Genomic DNA, 23,683 nt, shown 5'->3' on the forward strand with positions numbered 1-23,683 from the left:
AGGGAAGGATATTCAAAATCCCCATTCCCTCCCCGCTCCTGGGGGGAGGATATTGCAAAATCTGCATTCCCACCCCACTCTGGGGCCAGCCAGAGGTGGTATTTGCCGGTTCTCCGAACTACTCAAAATTTCCGCTGCTGGTTCTCTTTAACTATTCAAAATTTCCACTACCAGTTCTCCAGAACCTGTCAGAACCTGCTGGATTTTACCCCTGCACAGGGGTGATAAAGTAGTTCTGGAGAATTTATATTAGCATAGACAATTATACTAAAAACATTAATCCCCAGTAAAAAATTGTACTTTTTGAATGTATCATTCCTTCGTTCTCATGCTTCCCTCTGGAGCTTGCTAGCTGGAGAATTCTGGGAGTTGAAGTCCACACATCTTAAAGTTGCTAAGATTGAACAACACTGCTTAGGAATTTAATATTGAATGATATCAGTGGCACTTTGTTATTTAACATACAGACACTTAAAATATTAAATACAGATATTCATTGATTTACAATAGTTCGTTTAATGACCGAAATTACAATGGCACTGAAAAAGAGACTGTTGCAGCATCCCCAAGGTCATGTGATCTGAATTCAGTTGCTTGGCAACTGATTTATGCTTATCAGGAGTGCAGTGTCCCAAGGTCACATGATCACCATTTGTGACCTTCTGAGAAGCAAAGTCAATGGGGAAGCCAGATCCACTTAACAACCGTGATACTTAGCAGCTGCAGTGATTCACTTAATACGGCAAGAAAGGTCATGAAATGGTTCAAAGTTTACTTAACAACTGTCTCTTTTAGGAACAGAAATTTTGGGCTCAGTTTGTGGTTGTCAGGTGAGGATTACTTATATTTGGTATGGAGTAGAGATAAAACTGAAGCATATTTGGGAGCCAAGCACTTAATATTCATTCCTATTCTCAATATATTTAATTTTTTTTGAGAATCCAAACTTGAAAACAATGGAGTTTGGAGTAAGATTGTGACAGCCAGAGAAAGTCCACTAATTAGAATTTCTGACAGCACAAATGATTAGTGTTGGTATCCTAATCTCATACATTTTTGCCTAGGACTGTACTATTCATCAATAGATTTTTACCAAGGATAAGAAATCAATTTTTTCCTAATTTAAAGGTTAACTAAGGGCAGTAACAGCAGATCCATCACATACCTATGAATCCCATTGCACCAAATGACTTATATTAGATGTATAATAAAGGGAAAAAAGTATTGTCAACACAATTTTATTCAGGCACACCATAGCTGTTATTATAAGGAAATAGTACAAGTTCTGCCCAAGTGCAGCAGTACATCACTGACAATTGCAAAACAAAGTATGCTGATGCTGTTATTATATTTACCTGCATGATTGGAATAGTGTGCTGATTGTTGCAACAAAAATCAAACTTGCAGATACAGTAATACCTTGATACTCAACTGCTTTGAAACTCATTGAATTTGTATTTTAACACGTTTAAGGTGAAAATTTTGTTCCGGTACTCATTGTTTTGATAGTCAACACAAGTCAGTGTTAGCTGACTTGTGATTCACTACATTATTCCTTATGACTAAAATTTGTTTGGTACTCATTGTTTTTGATACTCATCACACCTCTTGGAACCAATTAGTGATGAGTACCAAAATACCACTTTATTTATCTTACTGTATATAACCTGAGGCACATTCCAGAAATTACACAAATATTGAGCCCAGTCTAATTTCTGATTTGCTTCTGCATTCAACTTATGCCTGATGCTCTGATGTCATTATGCAGATATTTTATAGGTTCCACCATATGGGAATGGTCCTCAGATGTCTGGGAAGGCACTAGAAGAGTTGTAAGCAAGTTTTTCTCTCAAGGAATGTTTAGATTTCAACATGGATATGAGCTATTTCTGGATTAGTCTAAAACAGGGGGCTCCAAACCTGGCAACTTTTAAGACTTGTGGACTTCAACTCCCAGAATCCCTCAGCAAGCATAGCTGACGAATTCTGGGAATTGAAATCCACGTCTGAAAATTGCCAGGTTTGGAAACCTCTGGTCTAAAATATGCTCTTACTGGTTCACTCTACCAGGGGTGTCAAACTCACATCATCATGGTAGAGTCATGTGACATATTAGGACTTTTTCCCCCTTCGCTAAACTGGGCGTGGCAGTGGCCAGCTCATGAGGCATCTGGCCCGTGGGCCAGGAGTTTGACAGCCCTGCTCTAAACCAATCTCTCCATTAAATACCAAAAACTGTTTAAAACTCTATAGACAGTTCAGATGTTAAGATACTGTAAGTATTAAATACAAATAATTAATTATTTGCTAGAACTGTGCATATCTTAGTCCTTGGATCCAATTTTGGTTAATATTGGTGACATTAAAACATACACAAAACTCAAATAAAACCCCTTTAAAATCATGTAATTATCGACTGTTCTTAGGGCTAGCCAACCACCTATTTGCTGTAATATTAAATTATAGGAATACATTGATGCAGGAGACACTTTTCTAGCTTATCTATTGCCACTCCAGTCAAAAAGCAGAGAAAGGTTTGAGTGTAAACTATCTCAAGTCTGAATCAAGTATTCCAAAGTGCAGGCCACAATATGGGACAAAACTCAGAATACTATTACAGTATCTATTCCAAGCAGCTTTGTTTCAAGAGTTTCAATTATCAACAACATCCAGATAATTATAAAAATTGATATATCAGTAGCGTGTATTTATCTAATGGTCAAAGCTCCCAGCAACGCTGTCTTTACCAGTAATGTTAAGTTTTAGGTGGAAAGAGGTTAAAGAGATCCACCCTCCAAGTAGTTTTTTTCAAGCATTTCTCACATCCACTGTATTCCTGAAAATAAGAAGGCCTAAAACAATCCAGTTTCTTTCAGGTGATTTAAGGCACTAAACAATCTGAGTAGAAGAAAAATATGACAAATCCTATAACAGTAACAATGGAAAGAGGAGGGAGGGAGGAATACTTCTTCTATATGATGCTATTAATAATTAACCATCTACCATATAAATCAGAGGTCTTCAAACTTGGCAGCTTTATGACTTGTGGACTTCAATTCCCAGAATTCTCCAGCCAGCATAGCAGTGTATTCTGGGAGTTGAAGTCCACAAGTCTTAAAGCTGCCAAGTTTGAAGACCTCTGATATAAATCTTCACCACCACTCACAGGTAGTCCTTGACTTACAACAGTTTGTTTAATGAACATTCAAAGTTACAACAGCACTGAAAAAAGTGGCTTATGACAGTTTTCACACGCTCAACCATTGCAGCATCCCCATGGTCATGTGATCAAAATTCAGATGCTTGGCAACTAGTTCATATCAACGGTTGCAGTGTCCCGGGGTCATGTGATCCCCTTTCTGAGAAGCAAAGTCAATGGGGAAGCCAGATTCATTTTACAACCATGTTCTTAACTTAACAACTGCTGTGATTCACTTAACAACTGTGCTAATGGGGGACAAGCCATTTAATAACTGTTTTGCTTAGCCACAGAAATCCTGCACTCAATTGAGGTTGTATGTCAAGGACTACCTTTACCATGAATTTCATGAACAAAATAAGCATAAAATAGGTAGACCTGACAATGAATAGAATACCGTTGCTATTTATATCAGATTACTGATAGCCCTCTTTACTATTAAAACAGAAATACAAACTTGTACTATGGAGAAATACATTATGGAACTGTTAAACCAGCATTCATAATCCAACAGACAGATTACTGGAAGGCAAAAAAAAGCAGTAACATTTCTAAACAAGGGGGGAAAAACGTTTTAAAAAGTTTTTGTCTTCTTCCTGGGGACATGTCTGTAACAGTCTTTTTTTTTCCTTCAGCACATAAAACTTTGATGAAAACTATCAAAGAAAAAATGTCAGCAAAATGAGAGACACAGAGAGAGGGTATTGTGAAGAACATATACTAATTCAAAAAATAGTCTCCAATCCATAGTATTCAAAACGTTCAGACAGGTTATAATTATGACTTTATTGCGAATTATGACTTTTCAACCCTGGGCAAAGAAACCTATCTGATATAGGCAACTGTGACATTAGAAAGGCAGTTTTATTTGGCACAACTCTCAGAAAGAGCCTATGGTACATCTGTAATAGCAGACCTTGCATACATCTCCCACTCATTTATCTATAAGTTATTCTTCTATTTTAAGGTTCTGATTTTTCTATTCCCCTTCTACTAAATATATCAATCTATACCTAAGCTATCATTAAACCACAGTGGTCAAAAATGGAAATTCCTAGAAAGAAGATAAAGAAGCATACACATTTTTAAGACAAATACTACCAATTATATTTTCATACAAAGGCAGAAGTATTTCTTCTAAAATTCACATTTTGAATGGAGTCTCTGAAGTAGCAACAAGAGGGGTTTTGGAAAAGAGCAGAAGAAATAGTTTTTATTTAGACCCAAATTTTTCCAGTTGCTTCATGGACCAGTTGGACTTAATGTCTTGCGGCTTTGCAGACTTTATCATACACTTCAGGAAAAGCCTTGTTGCACTGAAGTTCTTGTCTCAGTTTGTGATAGAGGGAGCCATCAAACATTTCCCAGAATTCTTCACGGGTCATATAGCAGTCTGCATATAACATCTGAAAACTAAAGGAAATAAGAAGGATGTTAAGAGCTCTTGCATTAGAAGGTGACTATTAAGATATTTAATTTAATAGCTGGAACAATAAAGTGTATAATGGGCCAGAACACACAGTTGTAGTTGATTGGTTGGAGAGAGTGGGCTCCTGCATGAGGCAATCTACAGTGATGGGATTCAAGTAATTTAACAACCGGTTCTCTGCCCTAATGATTTCTTCCAACAACCAGTGTGCCAAGCTGCTCAGAAAATTAACAACCGGTTCTCCCAAAGTGGTGCGAACCGGCTGAATCCCACCATTGAATCTACATTATGATTGGTTGCTGGGTGTAAAGGGGGAGTTTCCCTTTTTTCTCTGCCTTTTTCTTCTGTCTGCTCTGTCTGTTGTGTGATTTACCTGACGATTTACCTCATTATGTAGTGATGTGCCTATCTTGTCTGCTGCAAAATATGGAAGTTAACTATATTTATTTATATAAAACTACAAGTTTCTATCAGCGTCTCTGACTTAATTTGGACACCTGTTGCACAGTTTGCATATATCATATGAAAACTAAAGGAAATGAGAAAGATCTTAAGAGTTGTTGCATTAGAAGGCAACAATGATCTTTGCCTGCAAAACAGGGCAAGCCACTCAGTCAGAATTGATGTCTTTAGTTCATGTTTTGTTCTAGCAAACCAACAAACCAAACCTTTCATTCAGCTGCGTATCCCAGCAAGTGCGCTGCAGAACCAAAGTTGAACTACTGTACAGAATAGCAGGATAATGGGCTCCAATCATGGGTAACTAAGAATTCAATTGCTAGAGAGTTCTCATACTAGTAGAAACAACTCTATTTTCCAAGGTTTAGATTCTTACCCATGAACGTTCCTCACAAACTTTTCTAATTGTCTGGTAGACGCCATGGCTTCAAAGTGTTTTGTCTGGGGAATCCCATAGGCTCCCACATCTACATAGAGTTCCTCTTCATCTCCTTTTGGGTGAACCATTCCAGGATTGTGAGGCAAGATGAATGGACACAGCCATAGAGGATAAACCTAGGGAAAAGAGGAGGAAAAAGAATGCACTAGGAGCCATGGTAGCACAGTGGTTAGAATGCATTATTGCAGGCTAACTTTGCTCAATGTCTGGAGTTTGATCCTGATCAGCTCAAGGTTGACTCAGACTTCCTTCCGAGGTCGGTAAAATGAGGACCCAAATTGTTGGGGGTAATATGCTGATTCTGTAAATCGCTTAGAGATGGCTCTAAAGCCCTGTGAAGCAGTATATAAGTCTAAGTGCTGTTGCTATTCTATTCTATTCTATTCTGTTCTGTTCTGTTCTGTTCTGTTCTGTTCTGTTCTGTTCTGTTCTGTTCTGTTCTATTATTCTATTATTATTTATGGAAGCTACTTTTGTGCTTTCTGAATCCTACCACTGATAAGAGAGTTTACTATAAGCATTATTTATTTTTGGGCTTTACAGAAATGATCTTCATGTATTAAGTAAGAAACCAATCTTATTCCTGCTCCCATGACCCATCTTGGATTTAGGAAATTTGGTCTTACTTTAATGACACTGTGGAAGGTTTGAATACATTGTTCAAGACTCTTCATGGGGATCATCATGTCTTGTATCACGTGGTGTTGCTCATAGAGCTTTCTCATGGCTTCGCCTTGAGTCAATTTTAAAAGGGAGATTTTAGGAGGGACCATCCAGCCAAAGAGATAGCGAAAAATTGGATGATTGCCAAACGGGATGATGTCCTGTAACAAAAACAATGCTAATAGTAAGAAAAAAGAAAGATTTAAAATCAGTGTAATTACATGTATCGGCAACTTTAGTCAGTATTTTAAAAAAATTCTCCATGACTGAATGTGGTTTGAAGGCTTGGCTCTTTCTCTAGGCACTGAGTAGGGTGAGATGTGCAGTCCCTTGTTAATTCATCTTTTGTTCTATCATGAAACCATCTCTCTCCCCCCACCCCACCCCACCCTGTTTGTACTTGTTTTATGTCTCTGTTTCTATTTCTATATGCTACTCTGCTATTGCTGATGAGTGACTTTAGAAATCTGAATTATCAGTTTATATACTTGTCAAGATATACTGGATTGGAATAATAAGATTTAAGGAAAAGCTTTAAGAGCTAATTGGGTGATATAAGAACCAGCCCTTTAAAGAAAATACCAACATTTGTTTTAAAAATCTTCATGAACTGATACCCCCGATTCTTGGTTAACAGCAGATCTAGATGAAGTGGAAATGCTAAGATAAATAGTAGGCCTTATCTACACAAGGACTATTAACTCTACTATCGTAGATACTAATTCTTCCTCTTTATCCTTTTGGCTGTGAACTATTTACTGGCTTGAATGACCGAACAAGTTAGCCATCTAACATTTTACACATGGCACCTAGTTTAGGTTTGCCTTTTGTCTTGGAAGAGGAAAAAGAGAGGTATTAGGCATTAAGGGTATTCAAAGCTTCAAATGGGCATTTTGCTTCAAACAAAGAACTTGTGGAAAACTATTTTGCAAAGCAGCTTGGCCACCTCACTTGGGTAAGAATGAAATGAAATGACAATGCTGCTTCACCTAGCTCTTTTCCAAAACTCATTTCAGACTTCTGCAAAACATACCTCCCCCAGTGTTTTTATTTTTTACTGTTTTTATATATATTGAATGTTGTTGTTTCTTAAATCTTATCAATCACAGAGTTAGTTGATTAAGACGGTTGGCCATATAAATCTACAGAGTGAATTAATAATTAAGATAGGAACTATCCATAGGCTAAGCTGACAGAAAAGCCGTTCTTAAGTATCCACAGTGTAATAAATTACAAGTAGATCCTTACCTGGAGCTCCCAGAAAATGCTCCTTGTATGCCTATGATAATAATCTCTTGCTGGAATATATTCTGTTCCTGTGATATTAGCTTTCAAATAATTCTCCACATGCTTAAAAAACCATGGCTTGTAGTACGTCGCAATTCTATTGACCTTAATGGAAAGAACAGGGAGATAATGAAAATATAATTCTACTGGATGATATATCCTTACAAAGTTACAGTTTAATTGAAGATGTGTTTTAAGAATGAGGCAACTTTCTACTACTATTGACATAATGCACCAAAAATGCAATGCATTCTGTTTGACACATTTAATACATGATTGTATAGGATTAATGTTGGCAGTGTATCATTTCTACAAATGATGATTATTCTGGATGCCAATAATGGACATTTACACTAAATGTACCTCACTCACACGAATGCAGACACCAAATGATGAAAAGGCTTGCTGGGCTGGAACCCTTCTAAACATTATAAGCTCCCTTAGTCAAGCCTTTCCTTCCATACTGCAATTCAACTGTCTTTAACAAGTCTCGTAATTTTAATTTGCAGAGAGCTAAGAATGTCTTAATTCATTTAACTTAGGTTTTTCTAACTTGATTTCTGACAAGCACTTCTATTGTCCCGTCAGCATAGATGTTGACTTGCTGGAGATGTTAGAGCTAGTTATTTCACAGACAGTTTTAAAAGGCATACGCCAGTCCTAAAGGACCTTTAGAATTATTATTCTGCATGGAACAGTAGAAAACAATTTAAGGGCAATGTTTTTCAAACTTGGCAACTTCAAGATGTGTAGACTTCCTAGCTAGCCATAGTGGCTGGGGAATTCTAGAAATTGAAGTCCACACATCTTAAAGTTGCCAAATTTGAGAAACACTGCTCTTGTGGGAGACATAGTCTTTACAATACATAAATATGCACTGACAGTATAAATGGACTCTCTAGTTTTTAGAAGAAACAACTTGCTTTTTCCTCAGATAAAATACAATTTTGTCATTCTGTCTCCTGTACCTCCTTTTACTTGACAAGGATAATAAAGTTAGGTTACCTTTTCTTGCTCAGCTTCATTGGTCAAAACTCCAGTCATTATGACAGCCTCTTCCAAAGAATACACAATGCCCTCTACAAAATGATTCTCTTTCTTTTCTGATTCTTCAGCAAATCTCTTGCAGATGGCTTTCAGTCCTCTCACGGGCTCATAATGTATTTTCACATAGTTCTTAGATGGGATCATTTTTATTTCTGCTGCAACCAAAAAGCCTAATGTGCCGCAAGACCAAGGCACTGCATAAAATAGATCTGAGTTCTCCTCCTGCAAAAAGCACACCACACTAAGCAGCAACTCAAAATCAAACTGGCGTAACTTCTTAAATCATGGCAAAGGAATATAATTTCTTACCGGGGTACATCTCACATGGCTGCCATCGGCAAGAACAAGCTCATAGGCCACACAGATATGCTGAAATAATCCATAGATATGAGAGGAAGATTCAATGCCAGTTCCCATGAGCAGACCACCTATGCAAGAGACCATAATCAAGAATAAGCTGAAATACTTGCTAAACCTTACAGAACAGTATTTCAAAACAAGAGAATCTACAGCAAGCAAAACAAAAGAAATATTATAGGCATGGAACGTCTCATGCTTAACATTCTCGTATGTGAAATTATGATTGGGTGGTTTAATAAAAGTAGTAGTCCTTATTTCCATGTTCCAAGGCTTCTCACCTACTGTAAGATCATCAAGTTCTGGTACCACTGGAATAGTCCAGCCTATACGATTCAGGTGTGCTGTTAATTGCCCCATTGAGACCAAAGGTTCCACCCGAACAACCTACAACAGAACACATTTTTATGGCTTACATAACACCCATCAGATTGCATACAATTTCCTTCATTTGAACAATAACCTATACAGTAATAGGATCATCTGAACTGGAAGTGATTGATCAGGAATAGGATCCTAACATCATAGTGATCAGCAGGATGAAAAATGTCAACCCAGTGTGTATCTGTTATATAAAAAAGGCAGATTCTATTCTTGGAATCATTAGGAAGGGATATGAAAATAAAACTATTGACTATAGCAAGTGCCCTTATGAAAATTAGGATCATACCACACTTAAGAGGATCATGTAGTTTGGTCATTGCATCTTAAAAAGGATTATTATAAAGCTAGAAAACAGAGACCACCAGAAGTCCAGAGCTGGAAGTAATTGCAGTGCTGGAAAAAAAAAACCATCCTGGAAGAAAGCAATGACAATCCCACAACAACCATATGGACTAGTTGTTTTGCTCAGCATAAAAGCAATTTCATCTGGAAAATCCCAAAGGTACCTGTCGCTCAGTGTCTACATCTAAAATATCCATCAAGTTGATTGTGATGTTCTTTAGAGTCTTCTTGTACTTCCCAATACGAAGAGACATAGTAAGCCAGCCAGGACGGCCTGTGCACATATATGTTTTTTGGCCTTCTGCTTTCCATTCTCGAACCTACGAGAAAAGAAAATGGAATCACTTCCTTGTACAGCTTGAAGCTAAGGCCAAATAGGTACTAGCTTTGGGCACTAAAACTCAGGGGGTATCAAAGCTGTCCCTCCTTCCAAATCATTCTAAAAACATAAATCTTTGCATTGTTCGGAGGTGGCACTATCAGTCAATGTGGCCTAAAGCCATAAACTGACACCAACCTCATGTATTATTAAGAAAATTACTCCCAATTTTAGTTGTTAGCAAAGAGCTTGCAAACAAGAAACTTAGTTCTGACTGCATCCTTACAGTATATAAAGTTTTCAGGAGAAACATGTTAGGTGAATGCCAACTAAACATGCATTGTTTATTAGCTAAACAGGGCTGCATTGTTTATTAGCTAAAAATCAAGACCAAAATAAGAGCTAAAGGAGTCCAAAGCATTAGAATGTCAGTGCCGAGGTATAATTAATAAAAATTTGTTCCACGTTAACTTTCAATATTATTATCTCAGTTTTTAAATAACAGTGACTCTTGCAGAGAACCAAGAAACAATAAACTGAATAATAAATTGTTATTAGAAATAACAGCAGATTTGCATAGATGGGCTTCATTCATATTGCGTATCCAACGGGGAAAAAAAGCATTGAAAACCAATGTTTTATTTGGTATGGCATTCAGGTAAATATTCCTAAACTTAAATTTAAAGCTTTACCATATCATAAGCTATAATTTTCTTCTTTAATTAATGAACAGGCTGTCTAACAGATGCCTAACACCAAAAGAGTAATTGCATTGTCTTGCTCGCAATTCTGCCTTTTTAAAAACTTGCCGTGCAGATGCTCCCTGAAATTATCATAGCTCTTCAGGAAGGAACATAGTCAGTAATCCTTGTAAGGTGGAGAGTGTGAAAATATAACTACCTTGGAAAGTAGACTCTACCTCTCAGGTGGGTCCAAAGAAGGAACAGCAAGAGAAAGCCCCAACCCATCTTCAGACACTACATGAGTCTCCCAAACCTATTTCCCAGCAAAACGGGGCAGTGAGATAGCAGAGTATTGTGGATATCCAGCTCATCTGTACCACCCTCTCCCTGCCTGCCTTTCTCCAGTTGCCCTTTAAGCAGTGGTGGAATGTAATTTTTTTTTACTACTGGTTCTGTGGGCGTGGCATGGCAGAGGAAGGATACTGCAAAATCTGCATTCCCACCCCACTCCTGGGGGGAAGGATATTGCAAAATCTGCATTCCCACCCCACTCTGGGGACCACAGCCAGAAGTGGTATTTGCCGGTTCTCTGAACTACTCAAAATTTCCGCTACCGGTTCTCCAGAACCTGTCAGCACCTGCTGAATTTCACTCCTGCCTTTAAGTCATGCAATGAAGAGCTATTTCTTTTAAAAAAAAACTGGAGTACTGGACTTTCCTATCTTGCTCCATTTGGCCACTGCTGACTTTTTGTCTTTACTATCACTTTTATACACTTTGCTTATCTTTCCACAAAAATGTGTTTGTAAGAACAGAAATCCCACAGCCTCTCCCAAAGGCGACACAAGTGTTTCCCGTGTTAACAAGTGTTAACACACACACATACCCCCATGGCTGGCATGCCTCACTCCTGACTGCTTCTGTGACTATTCTCCCATACTATTTCACCTATATTTATGCTCCCTGTTCCTTTTCTTGCATAGCCAAACAATTCCCAGATACCCATTGATTGTGCCCAGTTCCACTATCATGTTCTAATCTTTCAGGTTGGTGGAAAATTGGCTCTCTTGCCTCCTGCTCCCACCTGGTTGGTTGTGCTGGGGGAAGGGAGATACTATTCAACCAGTAAGGGTAAGTCACATGATTTGTGGCTCATTGCCAGAATTACCCCCCCCCCTTTCTGGAATACTTTATGCCAGAAGGCAAACCATAAGGGTATTTTTCCATGTTATATGCAGGGCCCAGCATACAGCATTGATTTGCAGGGCCCACAATAAAATGAAATCAGCACATTATTCAAGATAATTACTAAATTACTAAAGTTGGCAGAGTCCTTATTCCGCACATCAAATTTAGAGAGTTCAAAAAGGATACAGATCCAAGAAAGAGATAATGCTCACCCGTGTATGAACTTTCTTTTATTACGCTTATTACAACAAACTGCAATGTAGCACTGCTAATTCTTCTCCCAGGCAAGCCAATATAACTGCAATGGGCACAAGTTTTTAGAGGGATCTCTTTTTTTTCCAGGGGTAGGAGGGATTTATTTACTATAATTTATTAGGGGTTTTTTTAATAAAAAAAATGAAATTAACTGCACGATTACAATATACTATTTTCAAAATTATTTCTATTGGTCTTCTAGTGATGTTTCTATGTTTTACTATTAAAAAAAGAGAAAATAACAAAATATATAAGTACAATGATGCAAACCATTCTGGGAGTGTTTGCATAAGCACAATTCAAACGTATCAACTGTAAATATCCAGGGGAAAAATATAATAAAACATCCTCCTTCATCAAACGTGTGTTTTTTTTCTAACAGAAAAGATTATCAGACATACAGAAACACCCTCCAACTCAATATTGCAGAATAAATGCCATTTTCAGATTTTAGACTTTTAAAAAACTCTTCCCCCACCCCCAAATAGTTCTGCTCATCCCAACTAGATTTTATATGTTTAGAACTTGCAAGTCATGATTTTGGAGAGCATTCCAGGTGTGGAGCTGGTAGTAGACATCCAAAGGACAGAAAGATGCAACAAGGAAGCACACGAAAATGAATTATCACGTATTCCATTGAAGGGAAACAATAATAAGGCTATAATAAATAATACTAGAATATGATATACTGGTATACTAGATTCTGTAACCATTAGGTTCCTGTAATACATATATGCTTTTGTATTTGTATGCCTTTATATTTGTATCTCCTGTAACAAACATATTCTGTTATTAGGCCTCTGTAATGTATCTGGTATTTGTCAAACGTATGTTCCTGCCATTTGATCTGAACCCATATCAATCTTCTTCCTGTTTTTCTTGTGCCATCTAAGAGCATGGTACGTTTCTCACATCATTGGAAGGATAATTTACACTTCAGCTCTAACTTACACCTTTGATCTGTATAAGCTTGTTCCTTGCAGAACCAGGGGGCCAAGTGAGCAATTGGGAGAACAAAGGAATGCTCAAGGAAAAGATAATGCTAATTGGGAGGCTTCTATTCCTTTGCAGGGCAACAAGGAATACACAAAGCTAAACTAGGAGGCCAGAATTGGTACGAAGCTGTTGTCTCTGAGGGTATAAAAGGATACCATACCTTCCTCAAGGTGTGGCTATCTCCTCGCATGCATTGTATCTGTATGTTCTGGATATAGTCGCACCCAGTATTTTGTTTTTGGCTATAAATAAAATCTGCTTTTTTTGCAAGCCTCGTCTTGAGTCTCTCTCTTTGGCATTCTGGTGACTCAAGTATATTTTGGGACCTTACACCATGCCCCTGCAATGAACCCAAAGTAGCAGGCCAATCTCTAGAGACGGAAAGGAGCCCCATCTTAAGCCTCTCCACCAGTTCTCAATTTCAGCTGCTCTTAAAGCGGGCTGCAAGATCCCACCAGGCTGTTGACCACCCAGATCGTCTGCCGCCCCTTCGAATCTCTTTGACAATTGGTACCGATCTCCTCACGCCCCGTCTTGCAATCTGAGAAGAATGACGTTCCCATGCCCTTTAGCCCCTTCCGTCAAAAATGCCGGCAGGACGCCAGTCTTTTCCGCCCGCCTCATTCCCCATTTGGCTGCAAAGCGCTCAAGGAGCCGGATTCTATCCAATCTATGGATCAGCTGTAGCACCGAGTTTGGATTGGCCAATGCGCAAGAGACTCGGGCGACCCGAAGCGGAGACCACCCACACAGTTGACTCAAATGTTTCCGAAGAGCAAGAAAGAGGCGGGAGGATTTCTCCGTCTCAGCCTATTAGGGCAGGAGTTTGGCAATGAAGCGCAAATTTCGGATTCCCAAGCTTCGTGCTAAAAAAAATTCAGGATTCCCAGATGTTTGGTATGGATTTTTGTTTTGTTTTGTTTCGTTTTTCATAAAATCTGTATAGGAAGTTAGCACCTACCCCTTTCCTAGAAGAATGAAATATTTTAGGAAATATTAAAAAGTCCACCATTAAACCATCTTTCCAAGCAGTCTCCATGTTTCCAGTGTCTTTCCTCCCACTTGGAGCTGAACCCAGAAGGATATTTCTTCCAACACCTGCTTTGTCATGGTGAATATTTTCTTCCACGGTTAATTATAATCACTCCCTTCGCCTTGAAACATGGACATAAATAATAATGATTTTTTTAAAAAAAAAAACCAAACCCTATGTTGTAGGACACAGAATTTCAGCGAATTTGAAAATCCAGTTGGTGTTCTTGGCATAAAATAGTTGCATTGTACAGTCAACTTCAAAGAAGCTCATTCTTTCACTTTCCCTCACTCTGGTTTTGGTTGCTGATCCTTTTTTTTTGTGAAGGGCCTTATATAAACCAAGTTTTGTCTTTTTTGTTTCTTTTGTTTTTGAGATCCATGGGAACTCACGTGGCATACAATTCTGCATCAAGAATCAAGAATGAATAAAGAAATGTCTTTTGTTATCACTTATCCTCCTCTCCCTGAAAAAAAAATCTGGGGAGAGGCATATGATTTAATTTAAATTATCTTCTGCCCTACATCTCATGTTGTGGATAATTAATCCTACCATTATCTTCCAACCCACAAGTAGTAATATTGTAACATTTTATTTATTTTATTTAACATATTTAGAGACTGTCAATTTCCTTCCTAGAGGACTCTGAGCCATGTACAAATAGATATAAAAACAGAAAAGCTATATATAAATATTATAATAAAGCAGCTAACAATAAGAAGAAATAATTAAAATCCAGAATTAAAAAGACAGGGTTGAGGTCTTCAGTGAGCTAACCAGCCCCATGGCTGCATGCCCCTCTGTGGAACATTTAATAAATTGACTGATCTGTTTCAAAAGAACAGCCTCTGAATCTATTGTAGGTAAACATGTTTTAAATACATGTTTTTCCAAGTTAGCAAACTTTGTGAGAAAACAAGGAAATTAATTGTCCCGGGTTGGCTAATTTAAAACTACTGATCGTATAAGTGCTGCAAAGAAACACAGTACAATATTAAATTCTGTGAGATTTGGAGCCCAAGATTTCATTGCCGGTCCCTCAAAGTTTGCATCAGGATTTGAAGACTTCTTGCATGGAGCACTGAGTAAGCACTAAGATTCTGGACAACGCCACTAACATGATTGCATTGTTTTGATGCAATATCCAAGGGATGAGATGAGAGGACATAAACAGAAACCAATTAGCAAAAATTACATGGTTGAGAGGAATGCTGATGTCCAAACCAAACCACAGGTGGTTGGTAGGGAGCCCATAAAAACACTCTACTGTTCTTGAGTTCTTGTGTTTTTCTGCTGACTGAATTGTATGGTTTCTAATTGTTTTAATGTTTCATATTGTTTGTATGATGGCTTTATTATTTTTGATACTGTTTGTTTTAAATTGTAAACTACCCAGAGTCATGAATGTGAGATAGATGGCTATATAAATTGACTTATCAATAATTAAATAAATAAAATGGTTAAATCCCAGGTATATTATTGTTTTTACTCTTTTTACTTTTTGTAAGCCACCTAGAATGACTGAAAGTGAGTTGGCAACTATATAAATTCTCTAAATAAAATAAATTTTCTAAAAAATCATCAACAGTTGAAAGGATAGGCTTTCCTCCAGCTTTGCAAAGCCACAGGAAAATCCCCTTCAGTATTGAAATTCAGGCAGGAAAGGTGTTAAATAATGTACGTTGGCTTCTGTAAGTACCTTTGGTGAACAATATTGCCTTTTTTATTAATTAATTTTAGATTAAGAGTAAGAATCATAAAATAACAGCAACAGAGTTGGAAGGGGCTTTGGAACTTCTAATCTAACCCCTCCTATGGCAGGAAACCTTATACCGGTGATGGCGAACCTATGGCAAGCGGGCCACAGGTGGCATGCATAGCCATATCAGAGGGCACGCAAGCTCAGCTCCAGCGCACATGTGCGTGCCGGTAAGCTGATTTTCGGGCCTTCTGGGCCCACTGGAAGTAAGGAAATAGGCTGTTTCCTGCCTCTGGAGGGCCTCGGAGTGGTGGTGGGGAAGGCCCGTTTTTCTCTCTCCTCAGGCTCCACAGCCTTTCTAGATTGGACCAGAAGTTGACAAATGGCCCATTTCCTGCCTCCTGAGGGCCTCCGGGGGTGGGGGTGGTGGGAAAGGCCTTTTTTGCCCTCCCCAAGCTTCTAGAAAGGCTTTGGAGCTTGGAGAGAGAGAAAAACTGGCCACCGCGTGCCAGGAACGGGGGGGGGGGGAGGTGGGGTCACGCACACATGCACGGGATGCATACGCAACCTCCCCTCCCCGCTCCTGGCATGCGATGGCAGAAAGGTTCGCCATCACTGCCCTATACCATTTCAGACAAATGATTGTCCAATCTCTTCTTAAAAACTTCCAGTGTTGGAGCACCCACAACCTCTGAAGGCAAGTTATTACATAGATAAATTGTTCTAACTATCAGGAAATTTCTCCTTAGTTATAGGTTGGTTCTCTCCTTGATTAGTTTCCATCCATTGCTTCTTGTCCTGCCTTCAAATGCTTTGGAGAATAGGTTGATCTCCTTTTCTTTGTGGCAGCCCCTTACCAATATTGAAAAATTGCTATCATGACACCCCTAGTCCTTCTTTTCATTAAACTAGACATTCCTGCAAGCGTTCTTCATATATTTTAACCTCCAGTCCCCTGATCATCTTTGTTGCTCTTCTCTTAAAAATTTAAATGAAAAGTTTTACTTGAGGTGATTGGATTTGTAAATGAGCAGAATATGATAAACGTGAATAGTAAATTATGGATTGTTCCAATATCTCATCCTTCTAATAGATGTTTACTTTTTTTCAAATTCAGTATCAGAAAAATAAATATTGAAAGATGCACATAGGCGCACACACACACACACACACACACACACACACACACACACACACACCAGGGATCCTGTCACCTAGTTTATTGAAGTTGAGGGAGATAAAATGGGGGAAGAGATGCCTAGAGCAGAGGTTCCCAATATTGGCAACTTTAAGACATCTCGACTTGAATTCCCAGAATTCCCCAGCTAGCAATTCTGTAATTGAAGTCCACATGTCTTAAAATTGCCAAGATTGAAAGCTCAACCAATGATGAACTTGACCAAACATGGGTTAGAGCCGCTATTAAGGCCTACCTTGTGGTGGTAAGTGTGAAGAAGTGACAGTACTTCTTTACCCATATTATGTCTACAGATTGCTGTCCCAAGACTCTATTTTGGTTGATGCATAGGAAAAGGGGCCCAGGGAATCTTTGGAAGGCTGGGTGGAGTATCTCAGTCACTCATACTCTAGTCACCTCTAGTTTGGACTAGTGTAATGCTCTCTACATGGGAATGATCTAGAACAGAGGTCTTCAAACTTGGCAGCTTTAAGACTTGTGGACTTCAACTCCCAGAATTCTCCAGCCAGCATAGCTATGCTGGCTGGAGAATTCTGGGAGTTGAAGTCCACAAGTCTTAAAGCTGTCAAGTTTGAAGACCTCTGATCTGGAACCTTCAACTCATGCAGAATGCCATAGTATGGGCAATTATGTTTGCTCTAGAAGACTACATATTACATCTCTGCTCTAGCAGTGGCATTCTTCCAGGTCCAATTCAAGGTGCTGGTTTTGATCTTTAAGGCCCTTCATGGCATGTGACTAGCATATCTAAGGGATGGCCCTTCCCTGATTACATTAACCTGCTCTATTAGATTTGGCAGACAAGGTATGCTGAGGTACCATTTGCCAGCAACATACATTTAGTGGGTCCCAGGAGGTGGTCCTTCTCTGTTGTGGCACCTGACATATGGATCTTTCTTTCTTTCTCTTTCCTTTTCTCTCTCTCTCTCTCTCTCTCACAAACACACGCTAGGTTGGCTATTTTTCTGGAAGTCCTTCAACATTGGGTTGTATCACCAGGCCTCAGGGAACTAAAGATGTTCTTAGTTGTCTCTACTGTGGTTGATATATTCATTCTGTGTGATTTGCATATTTTGGACAATATTTTCATTTTTAATAATGACTTTTTAGAATGATCATTTTTAGGTATCTATTGTATTATGCAATTGTTGTATGCAACAAGTAAATAAATAAGTCTGATAAGCAAGCATACAGCGACAAATAAAGCAAAATATTCTTTGGTTTTCATTTCAACAAGAAAGTTCAAGTAAGTACAGAATTCATTTGCTAATTATATCTGTGGATCTTGCTCTTAGGCAACATCTGAATTCTGAAGTATTTTGAAGTCTACTGACTGATGTTGACAATTAGCAAAAGAATGGTTTTGGCAAACATGAAAGACGCATTGTTGGAAGAGGCTACTATAGCAGAGGAGTCCCCAACCCCCGGGCCGTGCACATGGTGGGCAAGTATGCGCAGCTCCACTTGTGCAAGAGGCACTCACATGTGAAGCTCCATTTGTGCAAGCAGAACCATCCCCTCTTCCTCCACCCTGCCCCCAGTCTGCAAAGCTGGAAAGTTTGGGGATTGCTGTACTATAGTATCTGCTTTCTTAAGGAATTGATAGAGAATAAGGAGTTACACCATACACCCACAGATGTGAAATGATAGCCTATTATTATATGGGAGGAATAAAAATAAAATGAGATAGTGAAGTATAATGTACCCCTTTCACCGATTTTAACAACTAGCAAAATTCTTGCCAGCTGCTGCTAACAGTGTCCTAACAATTAAGCCTGGAACACAATTGATGTCTTAAATTAGGCTGACTAGTTTCAATAATTTTTGCAGCCATAACCCCCGCCCCCATTTGTATAGGATCAGATTAATAGCATGTTCTCCTCAGAAATAGAATAAAATTCTTTATTAACCAGGTGTGAAAGAATTTGTCTGCAGTGCATAAGCTCTCAGTGTACATACAAATAACAAAGTAATAATAAGATATCAATGGAAGGTAGTAGGAAAGATGAGAAGGATAATAATAGTAATAATAATATAGCCCTATTATATGGGTAAATATTCCTAGAGATGAGACAATGCTGTGGGAATTAGGTGTTTAGCAGAGTGATGGGGGGAAAATTGTCTCTGTGTCTAGTTGTTTTGGCATGCAATGCCCTGTAGCAATATCCTGCGGAGAGGACTTGAAACAGTTTATGTCCAGAATGTGAAGGCTCTGTAGATATTTTCTCCGCCCTCTTTCTGACTTGTGCAGTATACAGGTCCTCAATGGAAGACAGGCTGGTTGCAATTGTTTTTTCTGCAGCCCTGACTATCTGTTGAAGCCTGTCCTGTTTGGTTGATGTACCAAACCAGACAATCAGAGATAAAAATGACACACTCCAGAATTCCTCTGTAGAACTGTATCAGCAGCTCCATGAGCAGCCTGAACTTTCTGAGTTGATTTCAGGAAGAACATTTTTTGTTGTGCCTTTTTAATGATGATTTTAATGTTAGGTGTCCATTTCAAGTCCTGGAAGAATGTAGAACCCAGAAACTTGAAAGTCTCTGTTGATACTGTATTGTCTAATATTATAGGAGGCGGTAAAATAGGAGGGTTTACTTTACCTTGTGCAGTGGAACAGTTTTCCCTCTTACTCAGAATACAAGCATCTGTGCTTCCAATCTGACTCAAAATCCAGTATTCCTTTCGTACCTTGCCATTCTCCCTCTCTGTAATTTATCTGCTCTCTGTTGCCAAGCTGATTATGTTTAAAAGCTCATTTGGACGAAAGCGCTACATTTCAGCCTTCTACTTAAAACAATCTGACAAACTGTGCTAAATTACAATATCTGGGATGGGTCTGAAGTAGCTTAGCCAACTAATGGCACATTTCCAAGAGGACTTCCCATCTCAAAATGTTTCAGCAACTGGATACACCCCCCATAAACATTTGTTATTCAATGATTCACAGAATTCCCAGGCACCCAGTTAGACTGCACCTGGAAGTTGTAGTCTGTGACATCCTAGTGGGGATCCAAGTTGTTTGAAATTGTTTCTATCCTAGGACAACGTTTTGAGAACTCTAGCAATGGTATGCTGTATAAGATAGACTTGACTTCTATAATCGTGATGGCGAACCTATGGCACGCGTGCCAGAGGTGGCACATGGAGCCCTCTCTGTGGGCGTGCAGTCACCAGCTGTTCTTCTGGGTTCTGTCACGTGCATGCGCGTCGGACAGCTGATAGACCAACTGGACGGTATACATGCATGTGCCAGAACCTAGAAGACAGCAGCTGGCCGGTGTGCATACGCACGACAGAACCCAGAAAAGCAGCTGGAAGCTGCACTCTCTTCCAGATTCCAGTGCTCCAACACCCACATGCGGTCCAGTTTCGGCACTCAGTGCCAAAAAGGTTAACAGTCACTGGTCTATAAGTTGTCAGCAACCATTTCCACATTGCAAAAAGCAGATAATGAATAGAAAAGCCTATGAATTTCTCAGCCAATTATATAGTTGCTTTTAATTGACTTCAATATATAAGCTAATTTTTTCCAATCTACAAACTTTTAGCACTCTATTCATTTATTGCATTTGTAATAATGCTTGAACCTTTAAACTTAATGTCATATTAATATGAGGAATCTGCTAGTTTTCTTTGCTCATTCATTTCTAGATAAAATAATTGATCTGGTTTTGCTTTGCCCACTCAGCAAAAGCACTGCATGTAATATGATAAATATCAAGAACATGCAGATAGTCTGTTTCATGCCATCTCATTAGAGGCATGAGGTTGGCACAACATGAAAGGCTACTCTGAAGTTAATTATCTGCTCTTGATAATTATCTGCTCTTGTGCAAGCTTGAAAACTACAAATTTTTTAAGCCTAACAAAATGATAAGAGCATACTTTTGTATTTGACTTAACACTTGTTCATGATAAAGGTATCACATATAATTACATTGCTTGCATATATGATATAAATCTCAGTGAACAATTTGTAAGGCATTGAAACCCTAAAATAAAATTTGCTGGCATGTTCAATGCAACAATACTGTAGCATTTTATTAGCCTGTGAATAGGCTTGAACTTGTAAAAGTGTCCTTATTTTGTAGCCTGAAAGTAACACAGAGTCCCTACAGATGGTAGAGTCCATGTTCTGCATACAGAAAATTATAGAGTCAGTCTTTGGTATCTTTAAAAAGAGCCATCAAACACCAAGAAAGACCACTGGTGAAGGTCCCTTCAGCTGCTCTTGTCAGAAGAGGTTCCATCCTGTTAATTAATCCTAATTCAATCCTCCAATCCTAGAATAATTGAAGAGTAAAAGCAGGGCTGAATGTTGCTATAAATGAAAATGTGGAATTACTATTTCCATCAAGGCATTACAGAAAATAACGCCAGGCATGACTAATCAGTGGAAACACTGCATAGACTAATTTCATCACTACCTGCCTGTTTCCTCATGGATACACTTACCCTGGTAGCCATAGGCAACGTGAAACTCCATGCCGGTGAATGCACCAAAGCACAGTCAAGTGAGTGGACTCCCAAGGGTAACATGTTCTGGGCATCTATTGCAAAAACTACAAAGACTACCCCCCCCCTCCTCAGTCCCAAGCGAAGTATTCCCTCTGTTCCCTGCAGTTTCAACCAACTACTATATTTCCCACCCCTCAAAAAAGTTATTAACTGGGATGGGTTGCATTGTAGGATTTACCAGGCTGACCAGTGTCACGAAGAAAGTAGATTGGCTTAAGTAACATAGTACAAAACAAGCAACTATGCCAATTGGCATTGGCTTCAAGCATCTTTCTCTGCTCTTCCAACTCAGGCACCCATTGATAGAACTGCTGGGGGGGGGGGAAAGCATGGTATAGAAAATAAAAGTCAAGCGCATCTTAAGGATTTCCTTCCTTATCGACAAGTTTCCCCTCCCCACCCACCCAATGTTGATCAGTTAAAATCAAAATAAAGGAAAACCCTAAAAAGAAGAGAATTCTCATCAGCCAGATTCCTTTTGGCTGAATAATAGTTCAAGAGAGCCAGACAAATGCAATTCGGAACTGCGAGAGGAACTCTTGTTAAGTCAGGCTTGCAGCCTTTTTCCCCTCTCTAATCGGAAAGCCCTACAGAAAGACCCTCAAGCTCATTCAGGTCACTGAACAAATGCCTCTCCCCCCCCCCACACCTTAGCCATTCTGGATTTGAAAACAAAGCAAAACAAAACAAAACTTTTTCTCCCCCTCAACCCAAGTAGTTCCTTTGGTCCTTACCTCTTTCTGGATCTTCCGAACGCGCAAGTCGTGCTGCCGTGGAGCGCAGTGCAGCTTCTGCACAACCCAAGCCCGGAGTTGGTAGTAAATGTCGAAAAGGACAGAAAGGGGCAACAGGAAGAGGCACACGAAAATCCAGCGGTGGTGGACTAGCACGTACTCGAGGCCCCTATAGCGAGCCCAGAGCAAGAAAAGCAGAAGCCCAATCCCTAGAGACAGCAGAGGCCCCATCCTCACTCAAGCCTCTTCCTCTGGGAGCTCGCCAATGCCGCTTCTCTCTTTATAACCCGGGCTGCAGAGTCGCACCAGGCTATGTGCTCTCCTTTCACGTTAACAGCCACCACTTTCACCAACCTGCGCCTTCCTCTCGGCCCCACCTTTCTCCAGCCGCTTCCTATGTCTTGCAATCCAAAACTGCGCCTTTTTAAAGGATACCTCCAGATTGTTCTACTATTTGTTCTACTAAGAAGATTGCTTCTTCTTCTTCTCTCTCTCTCTCTGGCTACCAATGCGTAGCCCCTCTTTATACGCGGCGCTCAAGGAACCCCCAAAAGTGCATTCATAAGGTCAGAATAAGATGCTTCCCACTTCCAATCTTCCACTCAAGAACCCCTAAAAGTCTATTCCTAGCGGGCTTTGACTCCCGCTTCCCTCTCGGTCTGCTGCACCGCCCCCGATGCGAGGTCCCCTTAGTCGAACGGATCACTGAAACCCACGGATCGCGCCCACCGCCACTAATCTTTTACAACGCCGGCAAGCCACCTCCCCGCGCCCCACTCCGCTCTCCCGAGCATCTCTCTTCGGGTTGGCTGAGCGGTGAGGAGAGGGATACCGTTCGACCAATGGGAAAGCGCCGTTTGGATCGGATCAGGCGCCGAGCGGTGGGATTGGCCGAGGGAAGCCAGGGCCGGTAGAAGGGACGAAGGGTGGGGGGGGGATACCCGAAACTGGAGATCGGGTTTTCGGAACGGCGCGAGCGTGAACGGGCTCTTTGTCGTCCGCGCCCTCGGAACGGGTTTGCAAAACGTGTTTTGGCCGGAAGGAGGGCTGAGACCCAAATGGAAGGTAGCCTCTGAGCATGGGGAGATTTCCCCAGGAGCTGATCCAACAGAAAGGCACGAGCAGGTGTTTGTTGAGAAAAACCGGGCAAAAGGATTTATTGGCAGGATCGAATCTGATTTTGTCCCGAGCTAAGAAGAGAAACTTGCTTTTGCCGCCCGGCTGGAAGCGCGGATTAAAACCTTCGCTCCAGGGAAGGGAACAGAAATGAATTGATCTTTACCATAAGTAATTTGGCTGCCTCTGAGTAGCCATAACTGCTGATGGTATGGTTTTTTGGAGGAGAAATAAGAATGCAGGCTTCAATACATTCTTCACGGACAGTTGCCTCCCTGCAAAAGATGTCTCATCCTTCACAGCTTGTACGACTGAATATAGCTCTTCACCTGCC

General features: G+C 39.8%; 1 protein-coding gene across 2 annotated transcripts; it reads right to left on the reverse strand.

Moving 5' to 3' along the window:
* Positions 1 to 3,610: 3,610 nt before the first annotated feature.
* On the reverse strand, positions 3,611 to 23,040 carry DHCR24 (24-dehydrocholesterol reductase). Of its 2 annotated transcripts, none has more exons than XM_034415157.3 (9): positions 22,234 to 23,040; positions 9,771 to 9,926; positions 9,162 to 9,267; positions 8,833 to 8,951; positions 8,482 to 8,745; positions 7,438 to 7,581; positions 6,153 to 6,350; positions 5,464 to 5,642; positions 3,611 to 4,612 (listed from the first exon to the last, which is right to left on the reverse strand). In XM_034415157.3, exons 1-9 carry the CDS (start codon positions 22,462 to 22,464, stop codon positions 4,459 to 4,461), a joined length of 1,551 nt encoding a protein of 516 aa, XP_034271048.1. In that variant the 5' UTR covers positions 22,465 to 23,040; the 3' UTR covers positions 3,611 to 4,458. The 2 variants fall into 2 exon arrangements, with proteins under 2 accessions (XP_034271048.1, XP_087745873.1); XM_087889747.1 differs by lacking the exon at positions 22,234 to 23,040 and adding an exon at positions 13,208 to 13,376.
* Positions 23,041 to 23,683: the final 643 nt, after the last annotated feature.

Source organism: Pantherophis guttatus, chromosome 3 (assembly GCF_059756535.1).
Source record: "Pantherophis guttatus breed Tessera chromosome 3, ASM5975653v1, whole genome shotgun sequence".
In the NCBI taxonomy this organism is placed as follows: domain Eukaryota; kingdom Metazoa; phylum Chordata; class Lepidosauria; order Squamata; family Colubridae; genus Pantherophis; species Pantherophis guttatus.